Here is a 19698-nt window from a genome sequence, read left to right as displayed (position 1 = left end):
TTTTTTTTCAAGTATCTGATAATTCCAGCAATGATGTGACATGAAGAAAGGTTATGGTTGTAGATAAAGACTCGTGCATTTATTAAGATATATATTAAGGAAAATAAACTGCAAAAGAAAAAAAAAAAAGAAAAAAAAAGGGTCTACTATTTTAAGCGACTGTTGGCGCTGAAGTTTAGAAGAGACTTAGAAAGGGATTCATGGAATGTTTAGAAGCGAAATTTAGAAGGAGTATATTTATATTTTTTCCTTATGGTTTCACTTTGCATTCCTGTGTGAATGCGTCAACGTGGGGGAATTTGTACTTTTAACAAATTTCTTTTTTTTTTTTCTTTTACTCTTCTTTGCGTTGATTGCTCAAATTATTACTATTATTATTTTGTTCTTTCTGAGGAGAAAGTATTTGATTAGCTTCTCATTTTTATTGTGCCCCCTTTTTTTCTTTCCTTTTCTCTTATGTTTATTTCTTACTTTTTTTTTTTTTAATCCACATCTTCAGTGCCACCCAAGCAAATATAATTCAAGAAAAGGCACAAGGGGGAAAAAAAAAAGAAAGAGAGAAAGAGGAGGAATATGTCTATGCGTTTGTATCGTGCAACGCCGGTGTCTGTCGCGACATCACTGCCTTTACTTTGCAGTTCAACTCCTGTCTTCTCCGTTGCATACTTATGCCAACGTCAACACATGTCATCCCCATCCGGTGGTGCGTACCCTAGTGAAGGGGCAATGCATCAACCAGGTGAATCTGGACAACAGGCTGGTTCTAGTAGCACTATAGCCGGCAAGGAGACATGGTCGCAATTCAGCGCAAAGATGCGTTACGGCAGACGTCGTATTCGCGTTATTGATGTAGCGGCAAAAATGTCATATGAGTATCAAATGTTGCGTAAAATGTGTAAGCGTCGTCCATCTATGCGACAATGGGCGGTGCGAGATGATTTTTGTGATATGCAACCTGGTGTTGTTGTAATGTCACCGTCTATGCAGGCGGCTTTTATGAAGGTATTTCGATTAAAAGATAAAGGTCTCATACGACACTGTTTGCGTGATATTATTCCTATTATTGAGTATCGGAACCGTGAGGAACCGGTACGGTTACCGACAAATCCGGCAGATATGATCCCTGAAGGAGAAGCTGATACACTTAATCAGAAAAAACGTGAACTATTTGAACGACGAGAAAAAGGTGATAATTTTGCTGAACTTCGATTACATGATAAACGTTCACAGGCGAAACTTCGTTTTAAAATTCGACAACGACTATTAAAATTTCAACGTCAGTTAGCGGTTGCAAATGCTGTTGCAAGTCGATCCGTTTTATACTCTACAAATGATGCTATAGGATACTTTCTCTTTAGAGGAGCGGCAATGTATGCTGGGATGCACCGTGTATTTTTTGAACTTAGTAAACAACTTCCACATTTTGTACCCAAAACAATGATGGACTTTGGTGCTGGTACTGGAACAGCAACTCTTGTTGCGAAGGAAGTGTATGATCCTGGCACTCTCGCCTATCCTCTCTACCGCTCACTAAGGCAAACAATGCAAGGAAACGACGCTTCCCGCAGTCACCAACTCTCAGAACTACGCTACGACCTTCAACGTTTGCAACGTAACAATGCAGAAAAAAAGAAAGTACGGTTTATGGCTGTAGCCGCATTGTTAGAGCGGGGTGAAGTGGATCCAGCAGATTTACCAGAAGATTTGCGTCGTGAAATAGCAGAAGTTGCCTCAGGTGCGGCAGCAGCGAAAAAGGAACGACTTGTGCGAGAAGCGCATGCCCGACATCGAGATGTGGTAGATGGAACAGAATGGGAAAGCGGTGATCCTCTCGGAGAACACCGTGCTGCCACAGAAGATCCAGATGACATATTAGATGGTGAAGAACCTGAAGAAGATAAACTAAATACAAAAAATAAATCACATACAAAAACATGGTGGGAAAAATTTGTTGATCTTGAAAATGAAACAGCACAAAAACGAGCTAGTAAAAGACTTCGTCCATTACAAGAAGTTACTGCCATTGAACCTAGTCCAGGTATGATGGAAATTGGTACAATGGTATTACATGATGATGTACCAAATGTTACTTGGAAACGTTATTTACTTCCTGAAGATGAAGCTATTCAGCATGATCTAGTAGTAGCTGCCTATTCTCTTAGTGAAATAGCAACCACAGAAAATCGTCGTCGTGTAGTTCAACAACTATGGAGGATGACAAAAGGTGTACTAGTACTTGTTGAATTTGCTAACTTAAACAACTTTAATATTATGATGGAAGCACGTGATTGTATTCTTGAAGAGAAAGATGTTGGTTTATGGGATTGGCAACCCACTATAGTTGCTCCTTGTCCACATGAACAGCGTTGTCCTTTACGACATTGTAAGAGTGGTGTAAAACGAAAACGTATGCGTATTTGCAACACAGAGGCACACTACCGAGCTACATTTGTGGAAGTATGGGCACGTCATATGCCACTTAAAGTAGGTGTAGAACCTATCACGTATATGATATTTGCCCGAAACGAACTCGTCCCTGAGCGGGCGGAACGTCGACAGGAAGCACTTAAAAAAGCAGAAGAAGCTAAACGTCAAGAACGAGATGAAAAACAGAAGGAATTATATGAGGCATCACTCGCAGTAAAGGATGTTGTGTTTGAGCGACTCAGTGAAGAGGCGTTACATAGACCAGACACTGGTGTTCCGGTACCATTATCGCAAACCTCTCAAACAAAGAGTTCAGAACCTTCACAAGAACTGCAGACGGCACTGCAGAGTGGTGCCACCAGTACAGGAGAGATTGGACACATGCCAACAGATGTACCACGACTTGTAAAGACGAGCAACACACGTCATAACCGTCTTATTTTTCCATTACAATTACCACCAGCAACACATAAGTTTAACCGTGCATTTGTGGATGCTGGTTATCAGCGTCAGCGGGCTATCACACCAGCAGAGATGCTTGTTGTTCGACAGGAATTAGATCAAATGCGACAACGTGTAATGCGAATGGCACCAAAATATATGCGTGTTGTGCGTGATCCACAGTGCCGTGGGAAGATTCAAGCAGATTTCTGCACACCTGAAGGCAATCTTATTACAGGACGTGTGTATAGACGTTTCTACGGTGATCGTAATCGTGTTAGTGCACACACCACAATGCGTTGGCAACACATTGGCGGATGGAAATTGCTAAAACGTCTTAAACGGGGTTCACTCTTCCCACACGACGTTCCACTCTACGCAGTAACAAAACATCCACAGATTGACTTTCCCAACACGTTATTGGATGTGCGGCACTCCACTGTGGAACAGACGGCCATGCAATATAATGATCCCATGTCCTTGGTGGAAACACCTGATGAGCAACTTAGTAGGGAGGAATTACAACGAAAACGACGAATGGAGCGGGATGTAGAACTACAACAGAAAGTTGAATCTAAACTTGAAGAACTTTTTGGTTCAAAGATAAAACAATCGGATGAACTTGGTGCTAGTCGTACTGATTCTCGTCGTGATATCACAGAACAGGAATGGGCTGATGCTGTGCGGCGTGCTAAAATCCGTACAGTACAACACACGAAGAACGCCGTACCATTTGCAGCGAAGAAGCGGGCGGCGCAACGTGCACTTCAAATACGGAGAAGAAATGTGAAACGAGAAATGGCGTCAAATAGACGTCGGTAAAGAAGAAAAAAAAAAAAAAAAGGAGGCACAAGAAGAAAGAAAAAGACATATTTCCATTAGAGATATCTGTATTGTCTCTCTCTCTCTCTCTCTCTGTGTGTATGTGTATATGTGTTCATTCTGTGTTTGCTTACAGGAAGAAGATGATCTTAACTTTAAATAAAAAACTAATTGGTGAAGGACTGTTGTTAATATCCATTGCATCCATTATAAAACATAATAACGTTTTTTTTTTCTTTTTTTTGTTTTCATTCTCTCTCTTTCTCTCTCTCTCTTTGTATGTGTGTTTGCCTGTGAGTAACACTTTCCTTTATGTATTCTTTTTTCTTTTTCTTCTTTACCTACATACTTTTCTTTTACAACACCTCTTTTTCTTATTTATTTATTTTCTTTTACGAGACGGAACTTGTTCCCTAAATATTATTTTCGTCCCACACAAGATAAAGAGCTGAGGTAATATAATAAATCTCAGTAAACACTTTTTCAACACATCATGCAATTGCTTACCAGGAATTCTATTTTTTCCTTTCACATCCGCACGGTGTTGTTGATGGTGTTATTTCTTACCGGGTCTTTTACATTCACGGTTTCCATGCTTTCCAAGGCAACAGTATTGACACAAACGTCAACAGAGATCTGTGAAGGAGTACGTCCAGTTGATCAAGTTGTATTGATTCTCATCGACGCGTTGAGGCCAGATTTTGCGCTATCTGGACTTTCACACCATTACTCCGCTGGTAACGAATGTGGGGTTACTGCTGCTTCCTCCAATAAAAGTACAAATCCCAAACTTCATACAGCCAATACAGACGGTAATCAGCAAGATCATCAGGGTAGTGATAGTGACCGACGTCATCAAAACTCTACACTTAAGTATGTGGAAGAAAAACTTCGAGATGTAACACATCCCTCGCACGGGTTTTTCTTATTGGCGGACACTCCTACTATAACATGTCAACGATTAAAGGCAATTGCAACAGGTACTATGCCAGCATTTCTTGAGGCTGGTGGAAATTTAAATACAGATATTGTGGTAACAGATAGTTTGTTCCGACAGCTGCACGGACGCTCTATTCTTCTTGGTGATGATACGTGGTTGAACTTATTTCCTGATGATGATATAAATACATCACTCTGGAAACGTACTATTGCATATCCTCCATTTAATGTATCAGACTTTGACACCAATGATCGAGATGTAATGACAAATCTTCTTCCAGTACTTTCGACGGAAACAATTGAACGAGCACCAGCAGACTATGCGAAACTTATAGTAGCCCATTTTCTTGGTGTAGACCATATTGGACATCGACTTCATGCTGATCATCCGGCAATGGGTATAAAACTTGAACAACTTGATGAGGCACTACGCAATATATCACAGTTTATTCGGAATAAACGGAATACTTCTACACGAACACTTTTGTTGGTATTTGGTGATCATGGGATGACAAATAGCGGCGATCACGGTGGGGACTCATACCAGGAGACAGATACCTTTATGTACGCAGAATTATTTGACGGTAATGTAAATGTATCGTCATACACATCATCATCACCATCTCTACAACAGAAGACAGAGATGACGCGACAACGTTGGCATGATGATATTGACATTGACTTGACTCGTCTTAAACCATGTGTAGATGCTGCTGGTGTGCATCGTGATAAGTTGAGCGCCGCACATCAGGTGGATATGACATCAACAATTTCTGTAGTACTTGGTGTACCAATTCCGTTTAGCAGTTTTGGTCGTATTATTCCAGAGATTGTTGCACTAGTAGACCCTAAGGCTAACATGGAATTACTTGAAAAGTGTAATTGGCATCAATTAATGTCTTACTTTGAAGAATCACATTTGCCAATAGACAATGTATGGAAGGATGGGAACCTTTCATGGAAGAGTCGTATTGCAGAGATGAGTCATTTTGGACGTAAAACACGTACTAAAATGAAACGTGATGGAATGTTCATTGGATCAACTATATTTTTAATGGCGGCCCTTTCCTTTCTATGGTATGATGAGGTTTTACACTCTTTACATAGGGAAAATCTTATCAGTTTTTGGGCAATTGTGTTATTCATATTTCGTGTTTGCACTGTATTTGCGAACAGTTTTACTGTAAAAGAAAGTGTAGAAGTGCTTTCCCTTTTTCAGATACTATTGCTTACAGGATTGGTTGCTACACCGAAACGACGTGTTTTCTTCTATATTCTTATACTTCTCATATCTACAAGAGTGATTGTACCGCTAATTTGCCGTGATCGATCACACATTACCCATGTGGCTGAAAATATCTCACCAATGGAAGAGTGGGTAAACACAAATATACCACCAAACTTTCGATGGGAGGCTGTGGGAACACTAGCAGGCACTATGGTATTTACCGCAATATTACCAAGCACAAAATACCGTCTATGCACTGTAGCCCTATTTGTACTCCTTACAAGTTGTTACAAGCGACCTGTTTTACATCATCTTGCTCCATTAATGTTTTTAGCTGTAACCGCTTTTGTGCGCAATGCGGGGATGCTAAGATATGTGGTAATTGTCTTATGGGCAAGTTCACTCTGTAATGAAAATATCGTGGCAAGTGTTGCTATTGCGCTTTATGGTGCAATATTACCTATTGTTATTAAAGCCACAGATAATTTTTCCCCCATCTACCAAGGAATATTGCTGCACCTCCTATCGTGGGTAGGATTCTTTGCTCAAGGACATCAATGTCTTTTCAATACTATTGACTTCAACGCTTCATTTGTTGGTATGCCATTCAATAACATTCCAGTAAGTACTGTTCTTGTCTTGACACGAACATTCAACGCCTTTGCGCTGACCCCAATGTCAGTCATGTTTACATACCAGAAAAAACGTGCACGAGGTTGGCGGGTGTGTTACGTTATCATTTATTTGAGTGTGGTGCAGGGATCGATCTCGTGCTTTAATGGTTACATCCAAAAATCACATTTAATGTTATTTCCTATCTTCTCCCCAAAACTCATATATGACCTTGTTGCTTGCATGATAACCGGTATAGGGTACATCTTAACTCTCGTTGTGATGTAAATTATGTGCGGTGCCCAATGAAGCCCCATACAGCCTTTCTAGTCATTTTCCTTCATGAATTCCTCTTGTGCCTTTTTTTTTTATGATGTTGCGCTGTAGGCGTGCTATTAGTTTTTGCTTCAAGTACACCTGTGTTGTTCATTCTTATCCCTTTCCCTCTTTTCCCCCGTCTTCTTTCCTTTTCTCTGTGTTTCCGTGTGTGTCTCTTTCATGGACAATCTGTGCCCATCCGTGTCATGTAAATCACACAAAATAAAGGAAAAAAATAGTGTTACGTGAATAAACGAAATAATAAAATGCGCTCATTTCTTCCCGCAGGACTCTCTGGACGTGCCATTCTCGGAAGCTACCGCAACGCCGGCAGTTTCTTCGGGTCGGTGCCTAAGGGGGCACCAGACTCCATTCTGGGTCTCTCGCTCGAGTTCCAGCATGATCCGCACCCCAACAAGGTGAACCTCGCGGTCGGTGTCTACCGTGACGACAACAACCGCCCATTTGTGCTCGAATCTGTTAAGAAGGCTGACACAAGCGGTGACATGGAGTACGCACCTATCAATGGTGTTCCTGCATTCCTCAAGGCCGCACAGAAGTTGTGCTTCGGTGAGGATTGCAGCGCACTTCGCGATGGTCGCGTTGCAAGTTGCCAGACACTGGGTGGAACGGGCGCACTGCGTCTCTGTGGTGAAATGCTGCACCGTTTCGTGGACAAATGCGACACCATTCAGTCCCCTGACCCGGGTTACGCGAACCACACTGGTATCTTTCAGAGTGCTGGGATCAAGCTGTCGAACTACAGGTATTACGATGCCGCCACGAAGTCCCTTGACATCCCCGGCATGTTGAGCTCGCTGGAGAAGCTTCCCGAGCGTTCTGTTGTTTTGATGCACGCATGTGCGCACAACCCCACAGGTCTTGACCCCACCCAAGAGGACTGGGTGAAGGTGGCGGAGGTGATTAAGCGGCGCAATCTCCTTCCACTTGTGGACATGGCGTACCAGGGATTTGCCAGTGGCGACATTGATCGCGACGCCTTTTTGCCGCGTCACCTGATGAATCTCGTGCCGAATCTCATTGTGGCGCAGTCGTTTGCGAAGAACTTTGGCCTCTATGGACACCGCTGTGGTGCCTTGCACATGATTGTGGAGAACCCTGCCGAGGTGGAGCGTGTTCTTTCGCAGACCGCCATTCTCATTCGTTCCATGTACAGTAACCCACCCATCTTTGGCGCGCGTGTGGTGAACTCAGTCCTGAACTCGCCAGAACTGACGGCGATCTGGAGGAAAGAGCTGAATATGATGTCGGGTCGTCTGCGCGACGTGCGCCACCGCTTGGTGAAGGAGCTGAAGGACTGTGGGTCGACACTTGACTGGTCGCATGTGGAGCGTCAGATCGGTATGATGGCGTACACCGGACTCACAAAGGAACAAGTGGAGCTGCTGAAGAAGAAGCACCATGTATACATGACATTGAATGGTCGCGCGGCTATTTCAGGACTCAACAGCACCAACGTTGTTTACGTGGCAAAGGCCTTCCATGATGTCACGAAGTGACGTCTTTTTTTCTACCCCTCTTTATCAACAAAAATAAAGCAAAAACATTTCTCGCAAAAGATTAAAAAAAATAGACAAAAGGTGGAAGAGAATAAGTGGATACATTGAAATAAATAAAATAAAAACGGAGATTGTTCATTAAAGTATTAAACCCAGACAAATACTCTAGTGGAGCCCCAATTATTGCAACTGGGTCTTGTTTGCGATGTGAGATCTCTCTGGCACTTGAGAAACTTTATTGTGGACATTGACGCATTCTATTTGTTCTGGTTAATTCTGTTGTAGAGAATGCTAGTGTTGATGATAATGATAATACAATTATTTTTATTGGTATCTTGCAGTTTGGAAGGTTTTATTGTGCAGTTGGAATTTCTTGAAAGGAGTGGTGTAATCGGGGTTGGAGGAAGGTTATTGTTGCACCTTCCCCTAGTATGTAGGTTTTTCCTTTTGGGTCCATCAGTGTCTTTTCGACACCATTTTCCCTGTGGCTTTCATTGTTGGTGTGCCATTCAAGAATGTATCCGCGCCAGCCCAAGAACAGTGCTGACACGGGCGTCCAACGCTTATGTGCCGACCTACAATGCCAGTCATGCTGACGTGCCAAGGGAGAGCTGTGCATGGGGATGACGGGTGTTTTGTCTCAGTATTTATTTGAGTGTGGTGCAGGGATCGATCTCGTGATTTAATGATTACATCAGAAAAAGAAGAAAAAACGCACTTAATTCTATTTCTATTCTCTACAGCTATATTGATTTTATGCATTTCTTTACTTTATTCTTTTACGTTCAAACAGATTTGAGTCTCATTCTCATTTTTTTTTTGTGACGTGGACTGTGTGCGGTGCCCAATGAAGCCCCATACAGGTTTTTTAATCATTTTCCTTCATGAGTTCCTCTCGTGCCTTTTTTTTTATGATGTTGCGCTGTAGGCGTGCGATTTTTTTTCTTTTTTTCGTGCGTCAATTTCATCTATGTTGAGTATTTTAACTATTTTGTTTCTGTGTTTTTTTTTTCCTTTTTGTTTCGGTTTTTATCTTTATTGTTTTAATGTGGACGTCTTGATACGTAAATATTTTTACGACTGAAGTATTTAGTTTCTGCAGTAAGGAAGAAGAAAGGCGGCCTGAGTCTATGCAACCAGTTGAAGGTACCTTTCGCTATCGTGTGCGGGAGGTGTTGTCTCGTTTGTGGAGTCTCGCAGTACCGAATGATCGTCCCATGCCTCTGTTCACTATGTGTGCTGTACTTTTTAATGGTGGATTCCTAGTTTACAGCTTCTCTGTTGTGTTATCTGCCACATGTAGTATTGCTTTGACGCGGTGGTCCGCATTGGGGCTCACAAATATCATGGTAAATATTGTTTACGCAATTGCGATTATGTGGCGTATGCGGTTTCGTATTGATGAAGGGATTCCCCTGGAATGTAACGTTTTTCGTCTTTTTTTTATGGAGCCGGTGAATATTGCATTTGTTGTTTATGTTTTGTGGGAGATGGTTTGGATGTCATTTGTTCCTCAAATGACTACTATGTATGGGGTTCTTGATATCTGCAGTACCCACTTATCGTTGCAGTTTTGGTTTTGTGGACTGTTTATATTACTCAGCGTTCCTGTCCTGATATTGACGTTCATGACAGAGTTTTGCAGGGTGCCGAGGTGGCGACGTTGGGCGGATGAGAAGTGGCAGAGACAGCAAAGGACAATGCGTATTGTCCGAACTAATGTTTCTGCTGTTCTCCGTGAGGAACTTCCTATTGTTTTGGCGAACACTTCACTCAGATCGGTCCCACAGCAGCAGCGACAGAACCAGAACCAACAGCAGCACCAGGTGCCGATATTAGGAGACAGTAAACTAGTCCCACCCGACGCCAGTAATATAGCGGAAGTGGGGTTCGATCTTGATGATTTTGTGCATCGAGCCAGCAGTCGTGAAAACTCTCGTCATATGGCAAATTCCTGTTTCTCACCCCGAGAGGGTGATGATGGCTGGTGTCCAATGACCACTGAAGGTCACCGACAGGAGTTGCATTCTCCAACTCAATGGTTGCCGGACCGTATACGGTCGCCAGTTGTTCCACCAGCTCGAGGGATTTCGAATGGGAGTGCTGCTGTTTTTCGTACTACAAGTGATGATACTGTGGTGAACCCTGGGGGTATTTATATTTCTGTCGGGCAAAAGAATAAAGATGAAAGTGAAGGTCATCCTTCGCCCAAGTCGAAATAAGAGTGATTTTGTATTTGCCCTTCCTTCTCTTTATTCCTGTAAATTCTCATTTCAATGCATATAGGTTACATCCCCTATAAGTCCCAAACGAGGTACACTTGGGGTGATTTATTCTTTTATATTTGTTTCTCCCACTCCACACATGTGACTACATTGAGCGTGACCTTATATATATATATATATATTCAACATTTCTAACTGTTCTTTCTACGTAGCTCTCCCTCTCACACTCCCTAATTACGTGCTTTTCTCCAGGAACTGGGACTCACAATAAGGTTATTTTTTTTTTCTGTTTTCCCCCGTCTTCTTTCCTTTTCTCTGTGTTTCCGTGTGTGTCTCTTTCATGGACAATCTGTGCCCATCCGTGTCATGTAAATCACACAAAATAAAGGAAAAAAATAGTGTTACGTGAATAAACGAAATAATAAAATGCGCTCATTTCTTCCCGCAGGACTCTCTGGACGTGCCATTCTCGGAAGCTACCGCAACGCCGGCAGTTTCTTCGGGTCGGTGCCTAAGGGGGCACCAGACTCCATTCTGGGTCTCTCGCTCGAGTTCCAGCATGATCCGCACCCCAACAAGGTGAACCTCGCGGTCGGTGTCTACCGTGACGACAACAACCGCCCATTTGTGCTCGAATCTGTTAAGAAGGCTGACACAAGCGGTGACATGGAGTACGCACCTATCAATGGTGTTCCTGCATTCCTCAAGGCCGCACAGAAGTTGTGCTTCGGTGAGGATTGCAGCGCACTTCGCGATGGTCGCGTTGCAAGTTGCCAGACACTGGGTGAAACGGGCGCAATGCTTCTCTGTGGTGAAATGCTGCACCGTTTCGTGGACAAATGCGACACCATTCAGTCCCCTGACCCGGGTTACGCGAACCACACTAGTGGCTTTCAGATTGCTGGGATCAAGCTGTCGAACTACAGGTATTACGATGCCGCCACGAAGTCCCTTGACATCCCCGGCATGTTGAGCTCGCTGGAGAAGCTTCCCGAGCGTTCTGTTGTTTTGATGCATGCATGTGCGCACAACCCCACAGGTCTTGACCCCACCCAAGAGGACTGGGTGAAGGTGGCGGAGGTGATTAAGCGGCGCAATCTCCTTCCACTTGTGGACATGGCGTACCAGGGATTTGCCAGTGGCGACATTGATCGCGACGCCTTTTTGCCGCGTCACCTGATGAATCTCGTGCCGAATCTCATTGTGGCGCAGTCGTTTGCGAAGAACTTTGGCCTCTATGGACACCGCTGTGGTGCCTTGCACATGATTGTGGAGAACCCTGCCGAGGTGGAGCGTGTTCTCTCGCAGACCGCCATTCTCATTCGTTCCATGTACAGTAACCCACCCATCTTTGGCGCGCGTGTGGTGAACTCAGTCCTGAACTCGCCAGAACTGACGGCGATCTGGAGGAAAGAGCTGAATGTGATGTCGGGTCGTCTGCGCGACGTGCGCCACCGCTTGGTGAAGGAGCTGAAGGACTGTGGGTCGACACTTGACTGGTCGCATGTGGAGCGTCAGATCGGTATGATGGCGTACACCGGACTCACAAAGGAACAAGTGGAGCTGCTGAAGAAGAAGCACCATGTGTACATGACATTGAATGGTCGCGCGGCTATTTCAGGACTCAACAGCACCAACGTTGTTTACGTGGCAAAGGCCTTCCATGATGTCACGAAGTGACGTCTTTTTTTCTACCCCTCTTTATCAACAAAAATAAAGCAAAAACATTTCTCGCAAAAGGTTTTAAAAAATAGACAAAAGGTGGAAGAGAATAAGTGGATACATTGAAATAAATAAAATAAAAAAACGGAGATTGTTCATTAAAGTATTAAACCCAGACAAATACTCTACTGGAGCCCCAATTATTGCGACTGGGTCTTGGTTGTTGGGTGAAATTGTAATTCATTCAAATTAATGTAAAATAATTTAGATGAATCAAAATTATTTTTCTCTTTAATTTTTTTTTTACTGAAGGTTTAATAGGCTAGGCAGTGTTTTTTTTTTTTTCTTCTGCTATGTCTGCTAGGTTTTGTGTGTGTTTTCCTTCATGTAGTAGTTCGCTTTTTTTTAGAGATGGATAATATTGTATACTGTGTGCTTCTTTTATTTTTATTGTTTTTATTATTTTCATACTCATGTCGTTCTTTTTTTTTCCATTTTGAATATTGGGAAGTTTTTTTTTCCTGTTTGTTTCCTCTACTTGTGGAGGACGTGGTTAAAGTGTTGTTTGTGTGTTTTATTAAATTCAATTAGATAGTAAATATAGTGGTGATTGTAGATTGTATTATTTTAGAAATAAAATAAAGTAAATATATAATCGTACTGGATTTTAATTATTTTCTATTTCCATTTGCGCGACCTTTATGGACGCTGGTGTATCCCGTGGGAATCCGCTGCAGTTATCGTGCTATAACAGCAGTGTGAGCAGCCAGTCGCGTACGCCGGCGGCGGCGGCGCTGGAGGTGTCGGCGTGGCGGTACATCCACCGGCTGGAGGCGGAGGTGGCGGAACTCACGCACCAGCACGACGCGGCCTGTCAGCTGCTCTACCGCGCCGTGTGGGTGCAGGACGCGGCGGCCCTCGCCCTCGCGGAGGCCAACGAGCGGCGGGAGTTCACCGCAGCGGAGGCCGCCGACCGCGTCGATCTTCTCGCCCTTCACATCAGACGTCTCAGTGGGCCGGCGGCGGTCCTGCGGCGGCTCGACTCCCTCGCCGCACGCGTGGAGGAACTCACCAGCCGACTCTCACACGAACCAACAGCTGGCGAGAAGGGTACACAAACAGAGGAGCAGAGGGATGAATCACTACCATCACCATCACTACTGCAGCAACAACAGCGACAACAAGTGCAGCAAAAGGAACCAACACCAATAATGTCATTACCGTTATCATCATCATCATTACAATCACCACCACCACCACCACTACCACCGCCATCACTGTCAATACCCTCATCATCATTGAAGCAGCGATATAATGAACAAGAACGAGAAGAAGAAATAGAAACACAGCAGGTTTCTACCCCATCATCAAAGCTTATGTCGGATTCGGTAGCATTACAGACGCTCACCAATAGAGCTCTTGCGGTAGTAGCTTCTATTATAGCAGAGTATGTTTTCTGCTCTGATCAGATGCGAATGATAGCGGAACATGAAATTACTCTTCTTCTTTTATTTCGAGAGCGTTCTGAGAAAATGCAGTGGAGTTATCTTATGGATAAAAAAGAAGTGGAAATTCGAAGACTTGAAGATGAGGTACATCGTCTGCAAATTGAAAGTTCATTTCATGAACATGACGTTGAAAGAGTGAATTCGAGAGAGAATTCGAGAGAGAATTCTAGATCAAATGTATCAGAACTCTACAAGCGGTTTGCTGATCCCTACATCCCACCAATTTTACGTAAAACAAAAAAAATTAAACCGGAACCAATTCAAAAACTCCGAAAGGATGCCATCCGGGTAGGGGCACGACCAGCTTTCTCTATACCTGAAGCAGCGAACAGTGTTCCTGCCGCTTCTGTTAATACTCCTTCTTCTGCAGCCGTTACTTCCGTATCTGTACCAGCATTCAAAACATCGAATTCTGGGATGATTTCATCGGAAGCTCTCGTGCATAGATCGCCTTCCTCTTTCTCAACCACTTCTACACAAAAACAAGCGTCTCTGTCTTCACCTTCACCTGAGGTGAAAAGAGTGAGTACCTCGTTGATAGTGGATATGGATGGGGCTTCCACTCCTAAAAATAATGTTTCCACCACTGTTACAAAAACTTCAGAATTCATGAACAAAAACGCTAAAAGTACTTCTACGGCTACTGCGGTTGCGGCTGCGGTTGCGGCTGCGGTTGCGGCTGCGGCTGCGGCTGGTGGGACGAGTGGTGGTGCACATGCTTCAAATTTTAAGGTCACTTCTACTCTAACTCGTTCTCATACTTCAAGTACCATTAAGACTACTACTACTACTACTACTACTGCTGCTGCCGTTGCTGCTACTAAAAAAAAAGAGGTAAATATTAAAGAATCTGCTGATGCTCCTGTAGCTGCTGCCATACTTCCGCGTCTTGAACGTCCTTCTTCAGTGATACGTACATTTAAGCGAGATATATCTTCTTCCTCTTTGTCATCATCTTCCTCTTCTACAAAAGTCATATTAAAGACTCGTGAAGGTTCGAATGATAAAACAGGAATGATTACCAAGGGAAAGAGAAGTGATGTCGTTTTGCCTTCTTCCAAACCAGCACCAAGGAGTCCATCATCGAGTACATCTAGTTCTGTTTCATCTCATAAAGTTAATAGTAGACAAAACAATGGCATCCAAGAGAAAACAAAACCTGTGGTTGTTAACAATTCTTTTGACGAAAGCACCGATACTGAACCAAAACCACAAAAGAGTACACAGTCTGCAATTTTGACGAGTGCTCGTGAAAGCAAAACTGTTAGAAATAGTAAACGAAGTACTAGTAGAAGTAACAGCGAAGGAGATAATTCTTCTTTCGATACTAAAAAGGGTTTTCTATCTAAACAGGTTCGAAAAGATAGTGTTACCTCCAGTTCCTCTGTGTCGTCTATTTCACTAACATTGGAAGGTTCGCCAACTAAACACGCCAAACCGCATAAACAATCTTCGGTGAAATCAACCACAGGACTCAAGTCGATATCCTCTCTGAATCGTGGAAAAAACATCCAGCAGAGTAATACAAAAAAAAAAGAAAAGAACAACAACTCTGATGGGCGTAATACCAATGCCCTTACTGAAATAAAAAAGCTATCGTTCTCCCGTCAGTGAGAGTTGTAAATTATGTAACCATCTTTGCTTTCTTTTTTTCACATTTATTATTGCGAGTTTTTTTTTTTTTTTCGGCTGCTGTATGCCTTACTTTTTTTTTTTTTACACGGTTGTTGATGGGCTGTCACTCACCGCGCTGTTTCCCGTGGTGGTTTTTTTTATTATTTTTCTATGGGAGTGCTAAATTGGCCTCCCGTCTTCTGTAACACATACAGAAAAAAAAAGGAGAGATAAATATTTCTTTTTTTTGATTTTCTTTTTTTTTGTTTTTTATCTTCTTTTCTCGTGGTGTCTGTGCATATAAATATCTCTCTCCTTCTTCTTGGTCTTAGAGCCAGGGAAGACTATATTGAGAAAGCAAACCAAAAAAAAAAAAAAAACTCTTATTGAGAATGGTAGTACAGCTACATTCCTTCACCATTGTCTTTGTAGTCAGCCTCAGCTTCTTGCTGTTTGCATCAAAGACATGTATGCGATGTGATGATGTCTTTATGGGAGAACAAAACAGAGAATTTGGGGTACTGCAGAATGGTGATCCTGCACTCCTGAGTATTGTTTTAGAAGGTAAATCTATTTACGAGGGAGATCAATGTCAAAATGGCTGTCCTGAGAACCACAATAATAATAACAACCATAAAGGGGATAGAAACGTGGCTAGCACTGCTGCATCAACTACTTCTGCCAGTGAGAGATCGAAAAGTGATAATAGCGTTAATAACAAAAAACAAAACAAGTCTAATGGAGTGTTAGCAGTGACTGTGATTGGATCACCATCTCTTCCTAATGGTACTCTTACAAATGCATTTAAGGAACGACTTTTACACGGTCTTCGCACAGCTCTTTTGACTGGATCCCCGTGGTTAGTCATTCCATGCAAAGATGAGGAACGTAACCACGTTGAGGAGTTCTTTACACAACTACTAAACCCCAGTGAAGTACTCTTCCCAGAATATTTACTCTCTCTATTACCACCGGCAGTGCAACCGCTTGCACGGCAATTACGAGATTCGATGGCGTTTGAGATGTCACTGTTGCAATGGCTGCGGCGCGGTCGTGTGGTACGACGTCTTGAATACTCCATCAACGGTGATGAAACAGTAATGAAGAGAGAAAAAAAACATGAAGAAGAAGAAAATACCATGATTATGTCAATGAAACAGAGGGAAACTCTTGGAAATAAAGTGATAGAAGATACAGCATCTCCACGTATGATGCGTTATGGAGCCTCCACATGGATAATTCCTGCCATTGTATGGGACGACAATAACAATAATAACAACGAAAATGAAGAGATGGAAACTAATGCTGAAGTAGAGCGGGCTGCGGAATTATTGCAGCAACGCATTCTGCACGCACGGGCCTATGATGAAAGAGTGCAGGAAGGACTGCAGTCGACGGAGAATCTGCATTGGTTGAAGAAGGAGTGTTTTGATATCGTTGTGGTAAGTGGTATGTACAACGAAGTCTACGCGAAGGCTCTCTTTGCGAAGGCGTTACGTCGTTTGTGGACACTGCCGTATGCACCGAATATATCACGATCACCGCATAGTTATCACTATCACCAGAAACAATATAGACAACATGAACCATTAGCGTTTCTAGCAGAATGTGTACGTGTGCGTGTGACATCAGCGGATGATCCCATGCCTGATTGGATAATCCCTACGCCGCTACTAGTGAGTGGACCATCACCATCAAGCTTTGGTGCTTACGCTGGTTCACTGGCACGTTTTTTTGGAACCTACAGCCACGCCATTTACGTAAACTACAAACGTTGGTACAATTGTCTTCATGCAAGTTTGGTTTCATATGGGGTACTAAGCTTTCTTAATGAAGTATGCATTCTTACCGGTGCAGTTCTCAGTGGGACACTTTCACTTCAGGAGATTACACGTGCTGCTTTTATCAGAGGTTAATGAAAAAATAAAATAAAATTTAATCTGGGACAGATATTGCTGGGTAATGTAGGCATGAGATTTATGCGTGCGTGTGTGCGTGAGCATGTATTATTGTTATTGTTATTGTTATTGTTATTGTTTTTTTTTTTTTTTTTCTTTTCCATTTATGTTTCTTTCTTTCTTCCTTTGTGTGTATTTGTGTTAGTGTTTGTGTATACCCACATATATCCCTCATTCTGTATTCTTTTTATTTTTTTTTTTTTTATTATCGTTTCTCTCACACCTCTGCTACAACTGTTCTAGACCTTTTTTTTTATTTATTTATACAAATAAAAAATAAATATTTTTACTTTAATTTTCTATTTCTATTTTTAATGTAGTTCTTCTCATATCTTTTAGTGGTTGTATAACCATCATATGGAAGTCGCAAAGGATCTCAAGCAAAAGGGCAATACTTGTTTTGCCAATGGTGATGTAAATGGAGCAGAAGCAGCCTATCTGCATTGTATTAAAGTTCTTACGAATAATCAACAACAAAAAAAAGAAAAAGAAGAGATGGATAGTATTCCTAGTGATGATGCCACACGTCAATTACTCGCTACGTTGTACTCCAATCTAAGTAATGTGTACCATGTACAGGGTTCCTATGATAAAAGTTGGGAAGCTGCACAAAAGGCAACGAACTGCGACTCTACATTTACAAAAGCCTGGTTACGATATATGCAGGCACGACGATTAGCTGGATATCCTTTTGAAGCCTTTGTAACACTCTTGCGGTATTTTCGTCCGCTAATACGAAGACATAACAGTTCATCTACTTCAGCATTGAATCTAGGTGATATAAGTGAAGAAGTGGAGGAACCATTATACCGTGATTTAGGACTTTCTAATGTCTCTCCGCATATAGAGCTACAAGATTATAAGGGTGGTGTTGGTATTGTTGCTCATAGGGCAATAAAACCTAATGAAGTTATTCTTGTAGAGAAAAGATTTGAAACTTCTTTTGTAGATCCAAGTTTAAATACCCAAGGTGATTTAACAACACAAAAAATTGTGGAATATTTTGCGAGAAAGATATATCCACACCAACGAGATCACTCACAGGAATGGGAAAGATTTAAGAAAGAGTTTAAAGGTTGTTGGCCACGATGTCCAGAAGATATCTCCAATGAAACACGAGAGGAAATGATTCATGCTTTACGTGTTCAGTTTCCAGATATGAATGAAAGTGATTTTGAGGATCTTTTCTCTTTTGCTGTTATGTGTCGGTATAATTGTTTTCACTCTGGATTCTTCCGTGCGTGTGCACTCGCAAATCATAGTTGTCTTGCAAATGCAGCTATGAAATTTAATCCTCAACTAAATACAGTAACACTTATCGCTGTTCGTCCTATTAACCCTGGGGATTTTGTGAATGTAAAGTATTTTAGCGATGCACACTTTTTAATGGGAGTTGGAAAAAGAAGAGAATACCTTCGATCATGGCTTTTCTGGTGTGCATGTGAACGATGTTGTAGGGATAATGATAATGAAGCCAAAGAAGAGTATGTGCAATGTACAAATTGCCAAAAGTATACACACTTACCTTTAGTAAGTGATCCCAAAACGATAAATGATAACGATGCATTTCTTTTAAATGAAAAACCTTGTATTCATTGTGGTGAAATCCAAACATGGCCATCAGAGAAAAAACTGAGGGTATCACACTCATTGCTGTCCTTTAATGAGGTTACTTCAAACATAAAGTTTCCCGAAGTTGCTGAATGGCTTTTGGTTAAACTTCGTGAAATTTCCGAATTTCACGTACACCATGTTCATTGGCTTTATCGTGTTCTCTTCTACTTTTTCTGTGTTCCCGTAACATCCATTGTAAACGAGACCTTTGAGACGTTTACTAAACTAGGATGGAATTCGTCTCATATAGAAGATCTTTTGCGTGATTACGGCATTCGAGAGTTATATATGCAGTCCATTTCTAATAGTACAAATAAATCTTTTATTCAAGAAAAAGAAAGACAAGATACTGATTATACTTTGTCTACTCGTAATACCTATGGTAATACTATTGATAATGATATAAACATTGCATTAAATACGACTGGCACGGATGGTGCTTCAGATAAATTAACGCCTGAAGAAGTGAGAGGTGGTGATATACTTTATGTATTGTGTGTATTGTGGCAACTCATATCTCCTTTTTACCCGGAGTATGAGGGATGGGCACTACACCGGGCAATTTGTCAACTCGTGCTGTTTGCACACACACACCCAAATGAGGAGAGGGCACTGCCAGCCGCTGAGGCCATGGCACTGCTGCGCTATCATGGGAAGTACTTGGGACCCGCAGAGATTTCAACGTGGATACATGCATACAATATGCATAAACCAACAGGACAACGTAAGGGATTGCTGACAAGCAAACAGATAAAGAAAGCTTTTCAGCCTTGAAGAATGAAAAAAAAAAAAAAAAAAAAAAAAAAAAAA

At 42.1% G+C, this 19698-nt stretch overlaps 9 protein-coding genes across 9 annotated transcripts; all 9 read left to right on the top strand.

Annotated features, from left to right (window-relative positions):
* Nucleotides 1-573: 573 nt before the first annotated feature.
* Nucleotides 574-3690, top strand: TM35_000431630 (uncharacterized protein; the record flags this gene model as incomplete). Its single annotated transcript, XM_029030062.1, has 1 exon — nucleotides 574-3690. The coding sequence occupies one exon, from the start codon at nucleotides 574-576 to the stop codon at nucleotides 3688-3690; it is 3117 nt and encodes a 1038-aa protein (XP_028878661.1).
* A 493-nt stretch (nucleotides 3691-4183) lies between these two features.
* Nucleotides 4184-6757, top strand: TM35_000431620 (ethanolamine phosphotransferase; the record flags this gene model as incomplete). The annotated part of the gene is made up of 1 exon (XM_029030061.1): nucleotides 4184-6757. One exon carries the CDS (start codon nucleotides 4184-4186, stop codon nucleotides 6755-6757), a length of 2574 nt encoding a protein of 857 aa, XP_028878660.1.
* Nucleotides 6758-7053: 296 nt separating this feature from the next.
* On the top strand, nucleotides 7054-8307 carry TM35_000431610 (putative aspartate aminotransferase, mitochondrial; the record flags this gene model as incomplete). The annotated part of the gene is made up of 1 exon (XM_029030060.1): nucleotides 7054-8307. The coding sequence occupies one exon, from the start codon at nucleotides 7054-7056 to the stop codon at nucleotides 8305-8307; it is 1254 nt and encodes a 417-aa protein (XP_028878659.1).
* Nucleotides 8308-8613: 306 nt separating this feature from the next.
* On the top strand, nucleotides 8614-8934 carry TM35_000431600 (uncharacterized protein; the record flags this gene model as incomplete). Its single annotated transcript, XM_029030059.1, has 1 exon — nucleotides 8614-8934. One exon carries the CDS (start codon nucleotides 8614-8616, stop codon nucleotides 8932-8934), a length of 321 nt encoding a protein of 106 aa, XP_028878658.1.
* A 503-nt stretch (nucleotides 8935-9437) lies between these two features.
* Nucleotides 9438-10529, top strand: TM35_000431590 (uncharacterized protein; the record flags this gene model as incomplete). The annotated part of the gene is made up of 1 exon (XM_029030058.1): nucleotides 9438-10529. One exon carries the CDS (start codon nucleotides 9438-9440, stop codon nucleotides 10527-10529), a length of 1092 nt encoding a protein of 363 aa, XP_028878657.1.
* Nucleotides 10530-10958: 429 nt separating this feature from the next.
* Nucleotides 10959-12212, top strand: TM35_000431580 (putative aspartate aminotransferase, mitochondrial; the record flags this gene model as incomplete). The annotated part of the gene is made up of 1 exon (XM_029030057.1): nucleotides 10959-12212. The coding sequence occupies one exon, from the start codon at nucleotides 10959-10961 to the stop codon at nucleotides 12210-12212; it is 1254 nt and encodes a 417-aa protein (XP_028878656.1).
* A 683-nt stretch (nucleotides 12213-12895) lies between these two features.
* TM35_000431570 (uncharacterized protein) lies at nucleotides 12896-15316 on the top strand (the record flags this gene model as incomplete). The annotated part of the gene is made up of 1 exon (XM_029030056.1): nucleotides 12896-15316. The coding sequence occupies one exon, from the start codon at nucleotides 12896-12898 to the stop codon at nucleotides 15314-15316; it is 2421 nt and encodes an 806-aa protein (XP_028878655.1).
* Nucleotides 15317-15708: 392 nt separating this feature from the next.
* TM35_000431560 (uncharacterized protein) lies at nucleotides 15709-17232 on the top strand (the record flags this gene model as incomplete). The annotated part of the gene is made up of 1 exon (XM_029030055.1): nucleotides 15709-17232. One exon carries the CDS (start codon nucleotides 15709-15711, stop codon nucleotides 17230-17232), a length of 1524 nt encoding a protein of 507 aa, XP_028878654.1.
* Nucleotides 17233-17631: 399 nt separating this feature from the next.
* Nucleotides 17632-19662, top strand: TM35_000431550 (uncharacterized protein; the record flags this gene model as incomplete). Its single annotated transcript, XM_029030054.1, has 1 exon — nucleotides 17632-19662. The coding sequence occupies one exon, from the start codon at nucleotides 17632-17634 to the stop codon at nucleotides 19660-19662; it is 2031 nt and encodes a 676-aa protein (XP_028878653.1).
* Between the last annotated feature and the right edge of the window lie 36 nt (nucleotides 19663-19698).

The sequence above is a fragment of the Trypanosoma theileri genome (assembly GCF_002087225.1).
Source record: "Trypanosoma theileri isolate Edinburgh chromosome Unknown TM35_Tth_43_V1, whole genome shotgun sequence".
Lineage (NCBI taxonomy): Eukaryota > Euglenozoa > Kinetoplastea > Trypanosomatida > Trypanosomatidae > Trypanosoma > Trypanosoma theileri.
The sequence above is the reverse complement of the archived record's forward strand: the minus strand, read 5'-3'. Positions and strand labels throughout refer to the sequence as shown.